The sequence below is a fragment of the Leucoraja erinacea genome, chromosome 25 (assembly GCF_028641065.1).
Source record: "Leucoraja erinacea ecotype New England chromosome 25, Leri_hhj_1, whole genome shotgun sequence".
Lineage (NCBI taxonomy): Eukaryota > Metazoa > Chordata > Chondrichthyes > Rajiformes > Rajidae > Leucoraja > Leucoraja erinaceus.
In genome coordinates, this window is record NC_073401.1 from 25486879 (window position 1) to 25503394 (window position 16516).

Below are 16516 nucleotides of genomic sequence, written 5' to 3' on the forward strand. Positions count from 1 at the left end.
TCCCATACTCCAAAGATGTGCAGGATTTCTGGGTTAATTGGCTTCTGTAAATTGTCCCCTGTGTGTAGGATAGTGGCCAACAAGGTGACCAGTGGTCAGCTCGGACTCGGTGGGCTGAAGGGCCTGCTTCCACACTGTAGCTCTTCAGTCGAATGCAAAACATTTAAAGGAGTGCCATGAATGAGTAATGAACTGCACTAAACAAACAGGGATATTATTGATGTCATTACATTGTGTTTAACTCTGTTGAATGAATTGTTGCGATTATTTCTAAATCAGGTTTGACATTGTTTCACTAAAAGACAAAAACTGTTACCTATCCACGTTCTCCATGTGTCTCTAAAGTCTAAAAGACTTCCATGTCTACAATGTGATCTCTCAGGACACTGCACTCACAGCAGTCGAGCTGTATTATTGTGCAGAGGTGAATCCCTGATGCTCAAGTGCTGTTTGCTAGCAGTGGGTTTCGAGTTTAAACATCTGTGGAACGGCACGTATTGCTTTTTATTTAGTTTAGTTTTTGTTTAATTTAGTATGGTTTTAGTTTAGAGATATAGCGTGGAACCAGGCCACCGACTCCATGCCGACCAGCACTCACCCAAACACTAATTCTACCCTACACACTAGGGACAATTGAGCCACTGAGTTCCTCCAGCACTTTTTGCTCCAGCATCTGCAGTTTCTTATATCTGTAGGTTACTGAAGATCTTGGAAGGGGGGTAAATGAAAGGGAAACGCTATAATTACAGGTAGAATTGACCAGCATTAGTGGGTCATGATTTACTAGAACCAAGAGGCACAAGGAACTGCAGATGCTGGAATCATTGACTGATACAGCATGGAAACAGGCCATTCGGCCCAACTTGCCCACACCAGCCAACATGTCCCAGTTATACTTGTCACCTCACTTAGAGTTCTTCGAGTACTTTTTTGTTATTTTTTGTGTGTTTAGGGTCAGTATCCTCGTTCAATCTGACTGTGGAAAGGGGAGAGAGGAGGGAGAACTCGAAATTTACAGCAATAGAAAAATGAAACCGAAAGTCTGGGAACTTCCACTGAAACGGATCATAGAGGGTGTGGTGCTGCAGTTTGACCACTGGTTGAAGATTAGTACCCAGATCAGGACGCGTCTAATATTGTGTTGCACTGAGATGTTTATCTTCGCGTATATTTTTGAATATTTGAAGGAGGGGCCAGCGACTGCAATATAAGGAGGTCGGTGTGGCACAGTTAGTTCACATCTTATTTGGAGCATCAGCGACATCAGAATCCACGGCGCCCGAGTTGAAGCCAGAAGCCGCTGCCTGCGAAAATCAACGATGGAAAACGGCAGAGACCTGTACCACACTGATGTGAAGAAGCTGGATGATTTCATTAAAACAAACTTGGAGCCCAGCGGGTTCAATGTCGGCATGAAGGAAGCCGTGAACAGAATCTGCGAGTTTTTAAGGAACCAATGTTTCATGAATCAACCCAACATTAGTGTCATCAGAGCCGTGAAGGTGAGTCGCTTAGATTGTAACCGCTGCTGACCACAATTAATTATTTAACATAATGTCTTTAGTTTATGAATGGGGGCGTATTATTGACATGGGATGGCACATCCTTGCAAACATGTAGTGGATTTGGTGGAGACTGCTCTGGTGGTACTTTGTAGGCGCGAGGAACTGCAGATACTGGTTTATAAACAAAAAGACACAAAGTGCTGGAGTAACTCTGATCCCTATACTTGTGAAAGAGTCGTAGGTTCGTAAGTTTCAGGAGCAGAATTAGGCCATTCGGCCCACCGGGTGTATTCTGTCATTCAATCATGGCTGATCTATCTTTCCCTCTCAACCCCATTCTCCTGCCTTCTCCCTGGAAGCTTCAACGTCGGGAGAATTGATCGTTAGAACATGAGCAAAGTCGATACAATTATGCCCCTGTCCCACTTAGGAAATCTGAACCGAAACCTCTGGAGACTTTGCGCCCCACCCAAGGTTTCCGTGCGGTTCCCGGAGGTTGCAGGTAGTGGAAGCAGGTAGGAAGCCTGACAAAAACCTCCGGGAACCGCACGGAAACCTTGGGTGGGGCGCAAAGTCTCCAGAGGTTTCCGTTCAGGTTTCCTAAGTGGGACAGGGGCATTAGAATCTCCCGTCCTCTGTGATAGCTGTTTATGAGCTAAACCAGCTCCGACTTTTATGTGTAGGAACAAGGAACCACAGATGCTGGTTTACAATCAAAAAAAGAACAATTGCTGGAATAACTCCGCGGGTCAGGCAGTGTCTGAAGAAGGGTCTCGACAGGAAATGTTACCTATTCCTTTTCTCCAGAGGTGTCGCCTGATCTGCTGAGTGACTCCAGCATTTTGTGTTTAAGAAGGAACTGCAGATGCTGGAAAATCGAAGGTATTCAAAACTGCTCTAGCATTTTGTCTACCAGCATCTTGTGTTTAACCTTAGTCATGTTTCAGCCTGGACCTTGACCCCTTAAACATCCTGTCGATCAACCCAGCAGTAGGAACGTTGCATTCTCCAATGTAAAGTGAATTTTACTAACCCTACAGCCTTGCCCCCTCCGTCCACAATAGTTGTTTAACCAGTTCCACATTTCACCCCATTGTATTGTTCCAGCCAACAATGGGCATACCAGGCCACCCAGAAGGTCATGATTCAATTATATTTTATTGTCAGATGGTCAAGTGAAATGCTTTTGATTTTCATCAACCCAGTAAAAGCGTACAGCAGACCTCACCCAGGCAGTGCACAAGTGTCGTTATGCCTCTGGCAAAATTACAAAAGATTGGCGAACGTTCCTGTCTACTGCCTCCACCAGCAGGCCCCCCTTCGTTCTCACCGCCTCACCGGCATGTTAAAATGGACTGCAATCATCTGGGCAGGATGCAGTTATCTGCAAAGGGTTCTCTCGCACCACTTCACTTCCTGGAAAGTCTACATTTGTGGGCGGCACAGTGATGCAGCTGACAGAGCTGCTGCCTCATAGCGCCAGAGACCCAGGTTTGATCTTGACCTTGGGTGCTGTCCATGTGGAGTTTGCACGTTCTCCCTGAAACCGCCCGGGTTGCTCCTGTTTCATCCCACATCCCAAAGCTGTGCGGGTTTGTAGGTTAATCAGCCTCTTTAAATTGCCCCTAGTGTGTTGGAAGTGGAGGAGCAAGTGGGATAACATAGAACTAGTATGAATGGTGGTCAACGTGGACTCGGTGGGCAGAAGGGCCTGTTTCCATGAACCAAACTAAAATAGGAAGGCATATGTGTACCTCCTGTGAGGAGCAGGCTGGATGGTGATGCCAACTGTCACCTTTGATGCATAGTATTTCTACTTGGGGAATATTTGAGGAGTGATTGTTGAACTGCTCTCAAGATTTTCTGGAAGAGAGGAAAATTTGCAGGGAAAGTGGTAGAAAAAAAATCCACCATCGATAATTCTACCCCCAGAGCATACCTTTCATTGATTTATTCCATGTACCTTTCCATATCTCTTGATTCCCTCTCCCCTGACTCTCAGTCCGAAGAAGGGTCTCGACCCGAAACGTCACCTATCCCTTTTCTCCGGAGATGCTAAGTTACCCGCTAAGTTACTCCAGCTTTTTGTGTCTTATCTTTGGTGTAAACCAGCATCTGCAGTTCCTTCCTACACAACGATAAAACAATTCTGAATTATGATGAAGATTGAAAGGAGTCGCATTTTTTTATATCATCTACCCAGAATGTGTAAGTTTGCAAATATTTTTAAAAAATGATGAATAATGTTTCCCTTTTTGTTGTTGTCAGGGTGGATCATCGGGAAAAGGAACAGCTTTAAGAAATAGTTCGGATGCCGATCTTGTCATCTTTCTCAGTTGCTTCAAAAGTTTCCAGGACCAGAGAGACAACAGGCAGGAAGTTCTGGAGGAAATTCGGAAAATGCTGGAAAAATGCTCTGGAAGCCTTGCATATGGGATTCATGATATTCAAATCACGATAGGTTCAAGCGATAACCCACCCAAATCTATGAGCTTCACATTGCAATCGAAAAAGAGTTCAGAGCGTGTGGAATTTGATGTTCTGCCAACCTATGATGCATTAAGTAAGAATTTATAGCAATCTCATGTGACATAGAATTAAAAGTATTATTACATGGAGTCATAAAGCATTGAAACAGGCCCTTCAGCCCAACTGGCCCACACTGACCAAGGTGCCCCATATCCCTCTGAACCTTCCATATCCATGAGCTGATCTATAGTCACACATTGACCCTATGGCTGAATCCACACTGACACTCAGCACTGGAATCTGTGACCCTCTTCCTCTACTATGCTCATATATCATGTTTGTACGTTCTCCTCGTGACCTTCGTGGGTTTTTCCCGGCAGTTCCGGTTTCCTCCCATATTCCAAAGACGTACAAGTTTGTAGGCCAATTGACTGGGTAAAATTGTAATATGTCCCTTGTGTTATAGTGTTGGTGTGCGGGGATTGTTGGATGGTGTGGACTCGGTGGGCCGAAAGGTCTGTTTCTGTACTGTGTCTCAAAACTAAACTATGCTCTGCACACTATCTTCCTCTTTGCTCCAGCTATTGTACTTGAGTTTGACTTGATTGTACTTTTATATAGTACTGATTAAACTTAAATCTATATCATTGCTGTCTGGCAGTGAACAAATACCCATCTCAACCATGGACGGACGGGTTCGAGGGCAGCTGGTTTTACCATCAGAACCTTTGTGTGTCATCCAAGTGTCAAGTCGCCTTAGTCAGCACCTTGGGTTAAATTTACAGATAACCCCTTGGAAGGTTGCTTGGTAACCTTTTTAAAGGTGAAAACCTACCCTGAGACTGATTAAAATGTAACACTGTATGGGGTTATGGGGAGAAGGCAGGAGAATGGGGTTCGGTGGGAGTGATAGATCAGCCATGATTTAATGGCGGAATAGACTTGATGGGCCGAATGGTCTAATCCTGCTCCTATTACTTATGGCCTGCTTAGTCTTGGATGAGTTTATAGGACAGCTTTTGTTAAGGAATTGCCTTTTGACCATCTCCCATTAATCATTTAATTTCTTCCAGCACCACAGTGCAATACCAGTGATGCGCATCTCAAGTTGATCAATTTTGTAAATGAAAATGAGGTCATGGATGGAGAATTCTCTCCCTGCTTCACTGAACTTCAGAGAAAATTTGTGAAACGGCATCCGGCAAAAGTTAAAGACTTGATCCGTCTGCTGAAATATTGGTACAAGGAGGTGAGTGACTTGAGAACAGGATCATTGTTAATCATTGAAACCACGGGAGGATGAAGTCAGAGAGTGATACAGCACGGAAACAGACCCTTCGGCCCAACTTGCCCACACCGGCCAACATGTCCCAGCTACAATAGTCCCACCTCTAACCCTATCTTATCCATGTACCTGTCCAACTGTTTCTTAAATGTTGGGATAGTCACAGCCTCAACTACTTCCTCTGGCAGCTTGTTCCATACACCCACCACCCTTTGTGTGAAAATGTTACCCCTCAGATTCCTATTAAATCTTTTCCCCTTCACCTTGAACCTATGTCCTCTGGTCCTCGATTCCCCTAAGAGATTCTGTGCATCTACCCGATCTATTCCTCTCATGATCTTATACACCTCTGTAAGATCACCCCCCCCCCCCCCCCCCCCCCCCATCCTCCTGCACTCCAAGGAATAGAGACCCAGCCTAAACCTCTCCAGTAGATGTTGGTCCAAAACTAAAATGAGAGCTTGCTTCAACATCTCAGTATCCACCTACTTCGACACTTGTAATTTTGTGAGAGTGGCATTGTTTTAAGGACATTTGCAGGGCATATTTTTTACACTGGCGGGGTTGGTGGTGGAGGCAAATTCACTTGACCGATTCTTGATTAGTAACGGTGTCAGGGGTTATGGGGCGAAGGCAGGAGAATGGGGTTGAGAAGGGAAAGATGGGCTGAATGGCCTAATTCTGCTCTGAGAGGAGATAGTTGAGGCAGGGACTATTACAATGTTTAAGAAACATTTAGACAGGTACATGGATAGGACAGGTTTATAAATGCCTGCAGATGGGACATATTGGCCAGTATGGGCAAATTGGGCCGAAGGGCCAGTTTCCACACTGTAAGACTCTATGATTCTCGAACTCATGAACCATAGTGGCATTTAAGAGACTGTTGGATTAGGGATTATGGATCCGCAGGGAATGGAGGGATAGGATGATGTGCAGGCAGATAAGAATTAGTCTTATAATTACAGCACAGACATTCCAGTGCTGTACAGTTCCATATTCTGTGATCCATCATCTTTGCTTATTTAGCTTTGTCACTAATTTTCTCCAGTGTGTCAAGCCACGGAAATCGGAGTTGAGTGGTGGAGCACGGCTCCCTGCAAAATATGCGGTGGAGCTATTGACAGTCTATGCCTGGGAACAAGGTAATCATCAGGAGAGGTTTGATACTGCCCAAGGGTTCCGCACAGTCCTGGAGTTGATCTGCCGCTATCAGGAAGTCTGCATCTACTGGACAGAGTTCTATGATGTCAACAATCCAACCTTGGCCGACTTTTTAATCAGGAAGCTCCATGGCAAGGGGTAAGTCACTGTAGACTATTCCAATTACACTTACTCTTGTACTTTTAATTAACGTTCCCCTTCCGGCTTCCTGGTCCAGCAGCAAATATTACATTGCATCACATTCTTCAGATATCTTCATGAAACACATTGGACATATTAAACATACTAATTTCTGAATGTCCAGAGGTACAGCATGGAAACAGGCCCTTCTGCCGAGGTCAGGATCGAACCTGGGACACTGGCGCTGTGAGGCAGCAGCTCTACCAGCTGCACCACCGTGCTGTCCTTAATTGAAATACAAATGTCTGCACAGAATCACAAGATGATCCTTTGTAATTGCAGGATTGATACACAATAATGATAAATACCATGGCATTCACTGGCATATTGTCAGCAAACACCGGCTTAAAGTTCAGTGTTGTTATTTAAATGGTTTTATTTTTCAGAACATTCATTCTTGACCCAGCCGATCCAACTGGAAACGTGGCTTCATCAGGTAGTTGGAATGTGATGCAGCATGAAGCCAAGAAATGTCTAAGCATGCCCTGTGTCATGAACGTCCAAGCTTGGGATGTCCAGGTAAAATGGTTTAAAGGAATGATGTTGTTTTGCTGAGTGGGTGATGGGATTCTGTTATACTTCACCACTGCCACACTGTATAGATGTCACCTCCCACCATTGACTCCATCTACACTCACCCTGCCTCGGTAAAGCAGTCAACGTAATCAAAGACTTGTCCCACCCCAATCATTCCTTCTTCTCCCCGCTCCCCTCAGGCAGAAGATACAGAAGGTTGAAAGCGCGTACCACCAGACTCAGGAGCAGCTTCTTCCCCTCTGTTATCTTCTTCTTCTTCTACCACATGGCGTGCACAGCCTAAAGTTGTAGGACAACTTGTTCTATTTGATCTTATTTGATTGTGCACGCCGGGTTGATTGCATTCGTCGATACAGGGCGGACCACGTGAAGGTTGCAATCTTCCACCCCCCCTCTGTTATCAGGCTTGTGAACAGTCCACTCTGTTCACCTCCACCCCATTGTAGACACAGTCTATGGACTTTGCCAGGGGAGTTGAGGCAGGTACTATCACAACATTTAAAAGATATTTGGAGAATTGCATGGATCGGAAAGGTTTAGGGGAATATGGGCCAAACACAGGCTGGTGGGATTAGTGTAAATGGGGCTTATTCAATGGTCTGGGCTTTTAATGAATGGTGAATTGAGGCCACATCCATTACCATCGCTTCCTGGTTAATCCAGGCAGAAAGGTGCAGTTTAAAGTGGCTCCTATTCTGTGCATCTGCCCAATCTATTCCTCTCATGATCTCCCCTCATTCTCCTGTGCTCCAAAGAATAAATCTTGTGTTCCAAGTGCACCCAATGATGCCCAAAAGAATGGGTGTCCACAATCTCACTCTCTTGTTCTGTGTCTTGTCCAAAATGAAAAGGAACTACATTTTATTTATTGCCATTTTTGCTTGTGTTCCACAGCCAGTGAAGACATTTCAAATCACTGTGACCAGCCTGGGTGGTAAATCGTTACAACTACAGGCCAACATTAATCTCAAGGTCTCTGAGATCAAACGCAACATTCAGCAAAATTGGAACACTCCAGTCTCCCAGCAACGCCTGTTATTCAATGGCACCATTTTAGCCAATGGCAAAACCTTGTTGGATTCCAGGATCTTCTTTGATACAACGATCCAGCTACTCATGATAAACACAATGGAAATATTTGTCTATTCCAATGGGCGTCATCTGACTATTCAGGTTTCACCAAGCGACAAGGTTTCAAGTTTAAAAAATAAGATTGAATCTCTGGAGCGTATCCAACCAAGCCAGTACTACTTGACCTTTCAATCTCAGCCACTTGAAGATAAACGTACACTTGAATCTTACGGCATTGAGCAACATTCTACCATCCAAGTCAACCTGCGAGTGCGTGGTGGCAGCGAACTCCAATGTTTTAATGCAGAGGATCATAGTTAAACAGTCTGAAAATCAGCAGCAATGCGAAAGACTTTAAATTAAGTTATTATTGAGAGTAATTATCTGGGTTGAATCGGAATTAACTATCACTGGCGACAGACAAGCGCCGGACTCTGCTTTTAACAGGCACGTGTTCTGTATTGTGTTCTTTCTACTGGAACATTTTCCCACCACCTGGTCATCCAGGCGATCTTATGTGACCAATATCCGCAAATGGAACTGGGGTGATTCAGCATGTTCATCCCACATGAGGGGCAACAGATAAGGTTGTTCGGTGATTTGTTACTTAGTCGGCAACAGATAGGTGGGGACACTCGTGTACAGCCTAGGTTGTGTGCAGAACAAAGCATTTGACTGTACCGAGGCACCCTACCCTAGATAGGTACATGTAACAATAAAGTATCGTTCGTTCATACATACATTCATTCATACATTCATTCATTCATGCATGCAGTCACAGTGCGCATTCCCCACACCCCTCAGTCCTCAACAAACATGCTCAATAGTCAGCTCTAAACCTGGGCATTTTTAACTCCATTTACAACCATCACCTTGTACACACACTTACAATGTTCAAAGGACAATGTGGACGCCCACAGCTACTGATTTTCAAACTATTTGATAATTAATGCTGATTTTCCGGTGGTTTTGTGCTCTAAGGATCATAAAGGAATTCACTTGATTGGACTAAATTATTTTCCTGGATACGTTGAAAATCCTCATGAGTACAGTATAGAAGGTGGCAGCAACAAGGAACAGCAGATGCCCGTTGATCAAAGAAAGACACCAAATGCTGGTGTAACTCAGCAGGACGGGCAGCATCTCTGAGGAACATGGATAGGTGACGTTTTGGGACGTGACCCTTCTTCAGACTCTTTATACTTCATATTTTTACATTGACTTTCTATTATAGAAGACGGTAGCCTAGTCTAGCAGCCAGGAAAGTAGCTCTACTTTAATTCTGCATTTCGTTGTCTCTGTACTGTACACTGACAATGACAATTAAAGTTGAATCTGAATCTTAATTCTATTAAATGCCAATCTTTGTGTAATTCAGCATGGATAAATAAAAGCTGTAACAATGTTTGAAAGATTACCTGGTTAATTTCTTCAATCAGAGTTCTTATATTAACTTGTGTCCTTTATCTGTTATGAGTTACTTGGTGCCGAATACTTGTCCGTTAAGTTCTGCACTTCCACTGCAGTTAATATGCAAGGGGGATTCATACATGATGGGAGTTGATTCAGCTCATCATGTTGGTGGAACAAGAAGCAAGAGAAGTTGACTTGAGTTTCTTCCCAGCAACTGAACCATCCTATCAACAAGTTGAAAGCGGTCCAGAGCAACTATCTACATCATTGGAGACCTACGGACTATCTTTAATTGGACTTGCCAATCATGTATTGTCTTTCCGATGACTGGCTAGCAAGTAACAAAAGCTTTTCACTGTACCTTGGTACACATGACAATAAACTCAACAAAACTAAACAAAGATTCAGTGTGTTCAACACTCCAGCCACATTATACATCTTCTAATCTGTCTCCGCTGGAATCTTCCAGTGAATGGCTAACCGGCTTTAACTATTGATGTGTTGGTGCAGGCATTTGGTGTTTAGTTTTGTTTAGAGATACAGTGTGGAAACAGGCCCTTCAGCCCAACTTGCCCACACCAGCAAACATGTCCCAGTTATACTTGTCACCTCACTTAGCCTTCGAGTTATTCCAGCATTTAGTGTTCTTTTGTGTTTGTTTAGGGCAGTGGTTCCCAACGTGGGGCATACGCCCCACAGGGGGGCTATTTGATTTTTAACGGGGGCAATTGAGCCCCCCCCCCCCCCACTGAGGAGGTCTGGGTCCAAATTTTCGATTTTTATATTTTTTTGGATTTTCCATCAGGTAAACACATGTAGTTTATGTTTCAGATGTTATTTTGAGTAAGTAATTTTTTTTGGGTAAAAAAGGTCTTTATTTTAAATGATAAGAATTATCACCACATGGGGGGGGGGGGGGGGCATCACGATTTTAGAGGTGATTAGGTGGGGCATGGCCAAAAAAAGATTGGGAACCACTGGTTTATGGTCAGTACTGATTGTGGAAAGGGGAGGGAGGAGGTAGGAATTGAAATTCACAGCAACAGGAAAATGAAACCGAAAGTCGGGGATTTTCCACGGAAAGAACTATATTTATCCTCGCGTAAATATTTTTTTGAATATTTGAAGGAGGGGCCAGCGACCGCAATATAAGGAGGTCGGTGCGGCACAGTTAGTTCACATCTTATTTGGAGCATCAGCGACATCAGAATCCACGGCGCCCGAGTTGAAGCCAGAAGCCGCTGCCTGCGAAAATCAACGATGGAAAACGGCAGAGACCTGTACCACACAGAAGCGAAGAAGCTGGACGATTTCATTAAAACAAAGTTGGAGCCCAGCGGGTTCAATGTCGGCATGAAGGAAGCCGTGAACAGAATCTGCGAGTTTTTAAGGAACAAATGTTTCATGAATCAACCCAACATTAGTGTCATCAGAGCCGTGAAGGTGAGTCGCTTAGATTGTAACCGCTGCTGACCACAATTAATTATTTAAAATAATGTCTTTAGTTTATGAATGGGGGCGTATTATTGACATGGGATGGCACATCCTTGCAAACATGTAGTGGATTTGGTGGAGACTGCTCTGGTGGTACTTTGTAGGCGCGAGGAACTGCAGATGCTGGTTTATAAACAAAAAGACACAAAGTGCTGGAGTAACTCTGATCCCTATACTTGCGAAAGAGTCGTAGGTTCGTAAGTTTCAGGAGCAGAATTAGGCCATTCGGCCCACCGGGTGTATTCTGTCATTCAATCATGGCTGATCTATCTTTCCCTCTCAACCCCATTCTCCTGCCTTCTCCCTGGAAGCTTCAACGTCGGGAGAATTGATGGTTAGAAAATGAGCAAAGTAGATACAATTCGAATCTCCCGTCCTCTGTGATAGCTGTTTATGAGCTAAACCAGCTCCGACTTTTATTTGTAGAAACAAGGAACTGCAGATGCTGGTTTACAAACAAAACAAGAACAATTGCTGGAATAACTCCGCGGGTCAGGCAGCATCTCTGGAGGACATGAATAGGCGATGTTTCAGGTCGGGGCCCATCTTGAGACTGGAGAACAGGTTCTGACTGCACCTGCCTCTCATAATTGGGTGATTCACTTATGGAATTCCCTGCCACAGAGGGCAGTGGAGGCCAAATCACTGGATGGATTTAAGAGAGAGTTAGATGGAGCTCTAGGGGCTGAATGTTGAGATTTGCAAAAGAACAAATAACTATTTGGCAGTATATACAGTGGAACTGTACGCTATTTTGATGGCAGTTCGGTGGATAGAACAGGTGCAACCATGCAAAATATTAATTTGTAGCGATTCATTGTCTGCAATCCAGAGTATTGGGTCTGGTGCGTCCCATAGGCGGCCTGACCTAGTGTATGAAATTCTACTACTATTAAGCCAAGTAACAAGGAAGGGCAGTGACGTGACTTTGTTGTGGGTCCCAGCACACATTGGTGTGCTAGGAAATGAAAAAGTGGATAAATTAGCAAAAGAGGCCGTTAAAAAAAGAGAACATAGAGGTAAACCTACAATTATCCAAATCTGAAGGAAGACACATTGTGTGGAAGAAAATAAATCAGGAATGGCAACAATACTGGGAACAGGAGACAAAGGGGAGACACCTCTATTCGCTACAAAACAGAGTGGGCATTACAGCAAGAAGAGGGGGGAACAGGAGAGAACATGTAGTATTAGCAAGATTGAGGATAGGACACACCCACCTGAACAGCACATTAAAAATGTTGGGAAAACACCCTACTGGGATGTGTGAGGAATGCCATCAGCCGGAAACAGTTCAGCATGCTCTAGTTGCATGTAGAAGATATGCAACAGAAAGAAGAGTTTTGATCAATGAAATGAAGAAAATTGGAATGACAGATATATCAGAAAAGAACATTCTAGAGTATGGAGGGGAAGGAAAATTAAAGCACATGGCATTGGGGGTTCAGTATTGATGTGGATAGAGAACTGGCTGGCAAACAGGAAGCAAAGAGTAGGAGTAAACGGGTCCTTTTCACAATGGCAGGCAGTGACTAGTGGGGTACCGCAAGGCTCAGTACTGGGACCCCAGCTATTTACAATATATATTAATGATCTGGATGAGGGAATTGAAGGCAATATCTCCAAGTTTGCGGATGACACTAAGCTGGGGGGCAGTGTTAGGTGTGAGGAGGATGCTAGGAGACTGCAAGGTGACTTGGATAGGCTGGGTGAGTGGGCAAATGTTTGGCAGATGCAGTTTAATGTGGATAAATGTGAGGTTATCCATTTTGGTGGCAAAAACGGGAAAGCAGATTATTATCTAAACGGTGGCCGATTGGGAAAGGGGGAGATGCAGCGAGACCTGGGTGTCATGGTACACCAGTCATTGAAGGTAGGCGTGCAGGTGCAGCAGGCAGTAAAGAAAGCGAATGGCATGTTGGCTTTCATAGCAAGAGGATTTGAGTATAGGAGCAGGGAGGTTCTACTGCAGTTGTATAGGGTCTTGGTGAGACCACACCTGGAGTATTGCGTGCAGTTTTGGTCTCCAAATCTGAGGAAGGACATTATTGCCATAGAGGGAGTGCAGAGAAGGTTCACCAGACTGATTCCTGGGATGTCAGGACTGTCTTATGAAGAAAGACTGGATAGACTTGGTTTATACTCTCTAGAGTTTAGGAGATTGAGAGGGGATCTTATAGAAACTTACAAAATTCTTAAGGGGTGGACAGGCTAGATGCAGGAAGATTGTTTCCGATGTTGGGGAAGTCCAGGACAAGGGGTCACAGCTTAAGGATAAGGGGGAAATCCTTTAAAACCGAGATGAGGAGAACTTTTTTCACACAGAGAGTGGTGAATCTCTGGAACTCTCTGCCACAGAGGGTAGTTGAGGCCAGTTCATTGGCTATATTTAAGAGGGAGTTAGATGTGGCCCTTGTGGCCAAGGGGATCAGAGGGTATGGAGAAAAGGCAGGTACGGGATACTGAGTTGGATGATCAGCCATGATCATATTAAATGGCGGTGCAGGCTCGAAGGGCCGAATGGCCTACTCCTGCACCTAATTTCTATGTTTCTATGTTTCTAAAAGGAGTAAATTTGTTGTTTAATTTCTTGAGGGCCTCTGGCCTTATAAAAAGGATATAAAGTAAAGACATGAGGACTGTGGAGTGAAGAAAGACTGGATAGACTTGGTTTATACTCTCTAGAATTTAGAAGATTGAGAGGGGATCTTATAGAAACTTACAAAATTCTTAAGGGGTTGGACAGGCTAGATGCAGGAAGATTGTTCCCGATGTTAGGGAAGTCCAGGACAAGGGGTCACAGCTTAAGGATAAAGGGGAAATCCTTTAAAACCTAGATGAGAAGAACTTTTTTTCACACAGAGAGTGGTGAATCTCTGGAACTCTCTGCCACAGAGGGTAGTTGAGGCCAGTTCATTGGCTATATTTAAGAGGGAGTTAGATGTGGCCCTTGTGGCTAAGGGGATCAGGGGGTATGGAGAGAAGGCAGGTACGGGATACTGAGTTGGATGATCAGCCATGATCATATTGAATGGCGGTGCAGGCTCGAAGGGCCGAATGGCCTACTCCTGCACCTAATTTCTATGTTTCTATGAAGCCAGAAGGTGGCAGCAATGCAACATTGTGGATGCCGGCTGCCGTAAAACTCCAAAGAAGAAGAAGAAGAAGAAGAAGCTCTAGGGGCTAGTGGAGTCAAGGGATATGGGGAGAAGGCAGGCACGGGTTATTGATAGGGGACGATCAGCCATGATCGCAATGAATGGTGGTGCTGGTTCAAAGGGCCGAATGGCCTCCTCCTGCACCTACTTTTTATGTTTCTATGTTTCTAATTCTGAATTATGATGAAGATTGAAAGGAATGACATTTTTTATATCATCTACCCAGAATGTGTAAGTTTGCAAATATTAAAACAATTATGAATATTTTTTTCCTTTTTGTTGTTGTCAGGGTGGATCGTCGGGGAAAGGAACAGCTTTAAGAAATAGTTCGGATGCCGATCTTGTCGTCTTCCTCAGTTGCTTCAAAAGTTTCCAGGCCCAGAGAGACACCAGGCATGAAATCCTGGAGGAAATTCGGAAAATGCTGGAAAAGTGGTCCAGGAGCCTTGCATATTCGATTCATGATATTCAAATCACGATAGGTTCAAGCGATAACCCACCCAAATCTTTGAGCTTCACATTGCAATCGAAAAAGAGGTCAGAGAGTGTGGAATTTGATGTTCTGCCAACCTATGATGCATTAAGTAAGAATTTCATGTGACATAGAATTAAAAGTATTATTACATGGAGTCATACCGCATTAAAACAGGCCCTTCAGCCCAACTGGCCCACACTGACCAAGGTGCCCCATCTCCATTTGTCCCTCCTGCCTGCATGTGGCCCATATCCCCCTGAACCTTCCATATCCATGTACCTGGTCAAATATTGTGATAGTAGATGCCTCAATTACCTCCTCAGGCAGCTCTTGCATCTTAAATGTAATTTGGAACCTTCAGTCAGCCTCCACTGTTCACCTTGAAAGATGGGAAGGGTGAAGCTGGTCTGATTTGGTCCCACCAATGTCCCATTGTTAGTTCAAAGTATTTCTGGTGTTCAGTTCCTTGGCATCTGGAATTAGCTTTTGATTGGAAGACTTGTCAAAATGCTATATTTTTCCTTTCTAGGCAGAGTGATTTGCACAGCTGGTAGAGCTGCTGCCTCATAGCGCCAGAGACCCGGGTGTAATCCTGACCTCTGGTGCTATCGGTATGGCGTTTGCACGTTCTCCCTGGACCATGTCGGTTTTGGCCGGGTGTTCCGGTTTCCTAACGCATGTTTATAGGTTAATTAGCCTCTGTAAATTGCCTTTAGTGTGTAGGGAGTGACTGAGAAAGTGGGATAACATTGAACTATTGTGAACGGCATAGACTCGGTGGGCCGAAGGTCCTGGTCCCATGCAGTATCTCTAAACTAAACTAAGTGACAATTAGGAGGTATTCTCCTTGCATCTAATGACCACAGAAGGTTCATCTTCCAGATGAAATCTCAGGCTGCAATCTTCTGTCAATATGCCGTCGCTCTCCACTAAGACACTGAGCTGATCCATAGTCACACTCTTTGCTCCATCTATTTTACTTGAGTTTGACTTGATTGTCCGTTTATATAGTACTGATTAAACTTAAATCTATATCATTGCTGTCTGGCAGTGAACAAATACCCTTCAAAACCGTGGACGGACGGGTTCGAGGGCAACTGGTTTTACCAACAAAACCTACCCTGAGACTGATTAAAATGCAACACTGTGTGGGGTTATGGGGAGAAGGCAGGAGAATGGGGTTAGGAGGGAGAGAAAGATCAGCCATCATTAAATGGCGGAGTAGACCTGATGGGCCGAATGGTCTAATCCTGCTCCTATTACTCATGGCCTGCTTAGCCTTGGATGAGTTTATAGGACAGCTTTTGTTAAGGATTTGCCTTTTGACCATCTCCCATTAATCATTTAATTTCTTGCAGCATCAGAGTGCAATTTCAAAGATGCGCATCTCGAGTTGATCAATTTTGTAAATGAAAATGAGGTCATGGATGGAGAATTCTCTCCCTGCTTCACTGAACTTCAGAGAAAATTTGTGAAACGGCATCCGGCAAAAGTTAAAGACTTGATTCGTCTGCTGAAATATTGGTACAAGAAGGTGAGTGACTTGAGAACAGGATCATTGTTAATCATTGAAACCACGGGAGGATGAAGTCAGAGAGTGATACAGCGCGGAAACAGACCCTTCAGCCCAACTTGCCCACACCAGCCAACATGTCCCAGCTACAGTAGTCCCACCTGCCTGCGCTTGGTCCATATCCCTCCAAACTTGTCCTGACCGATTCTTCGTTAGTAAAGTTGCCAGGGGTTATGGGGCGATGGCAGGAGA

At 44.4% G+C, this 16516-nt stretch overlaps 1 protein-coding gene across 1 annotated transcript in view; it reads left to right on the forward strand.

Moving 5' to 3' along the window:
* LOC129709362 (uncharacterized) overlaps positions 1-16516 on the forward strand; it is a 77694-nt gene that overhangs the window by 33369 nt on the left and 27809 nt on the right. Inside the window, exons 4-12 of the mRNA XM_055655661.1 lie at positions 1188-1502; positions 3774-4068; positions 5048-5223; positions 6311-6561; positions 6990-7122; positions 8035-8527; positions 10778-11067; positions 14566-14860; positions 16110-16285. Of these exons, the coding sequence (XP_055511636.1) occupies positions 1320-1502; positions 3774-4068; positions 5048-5223; positions 6311-6561; positions 6990-7122; positions 8035-8527; positions 10778-11067; positions 14566-14860; positions 16110-16285 (2292 nt within the window). The 5' untranslated portion in view covers positions 1188-1319. The remainder of the gene's footprint in view (positions 1-1187; positions 1503-3773; positions 4069-5047; positions 5224-6310; positions 6562-6989; positions 7123-8034; positions 8528-10777; positions 11068-14565; positions 14861-16109; positions 16286-16516) is intronic.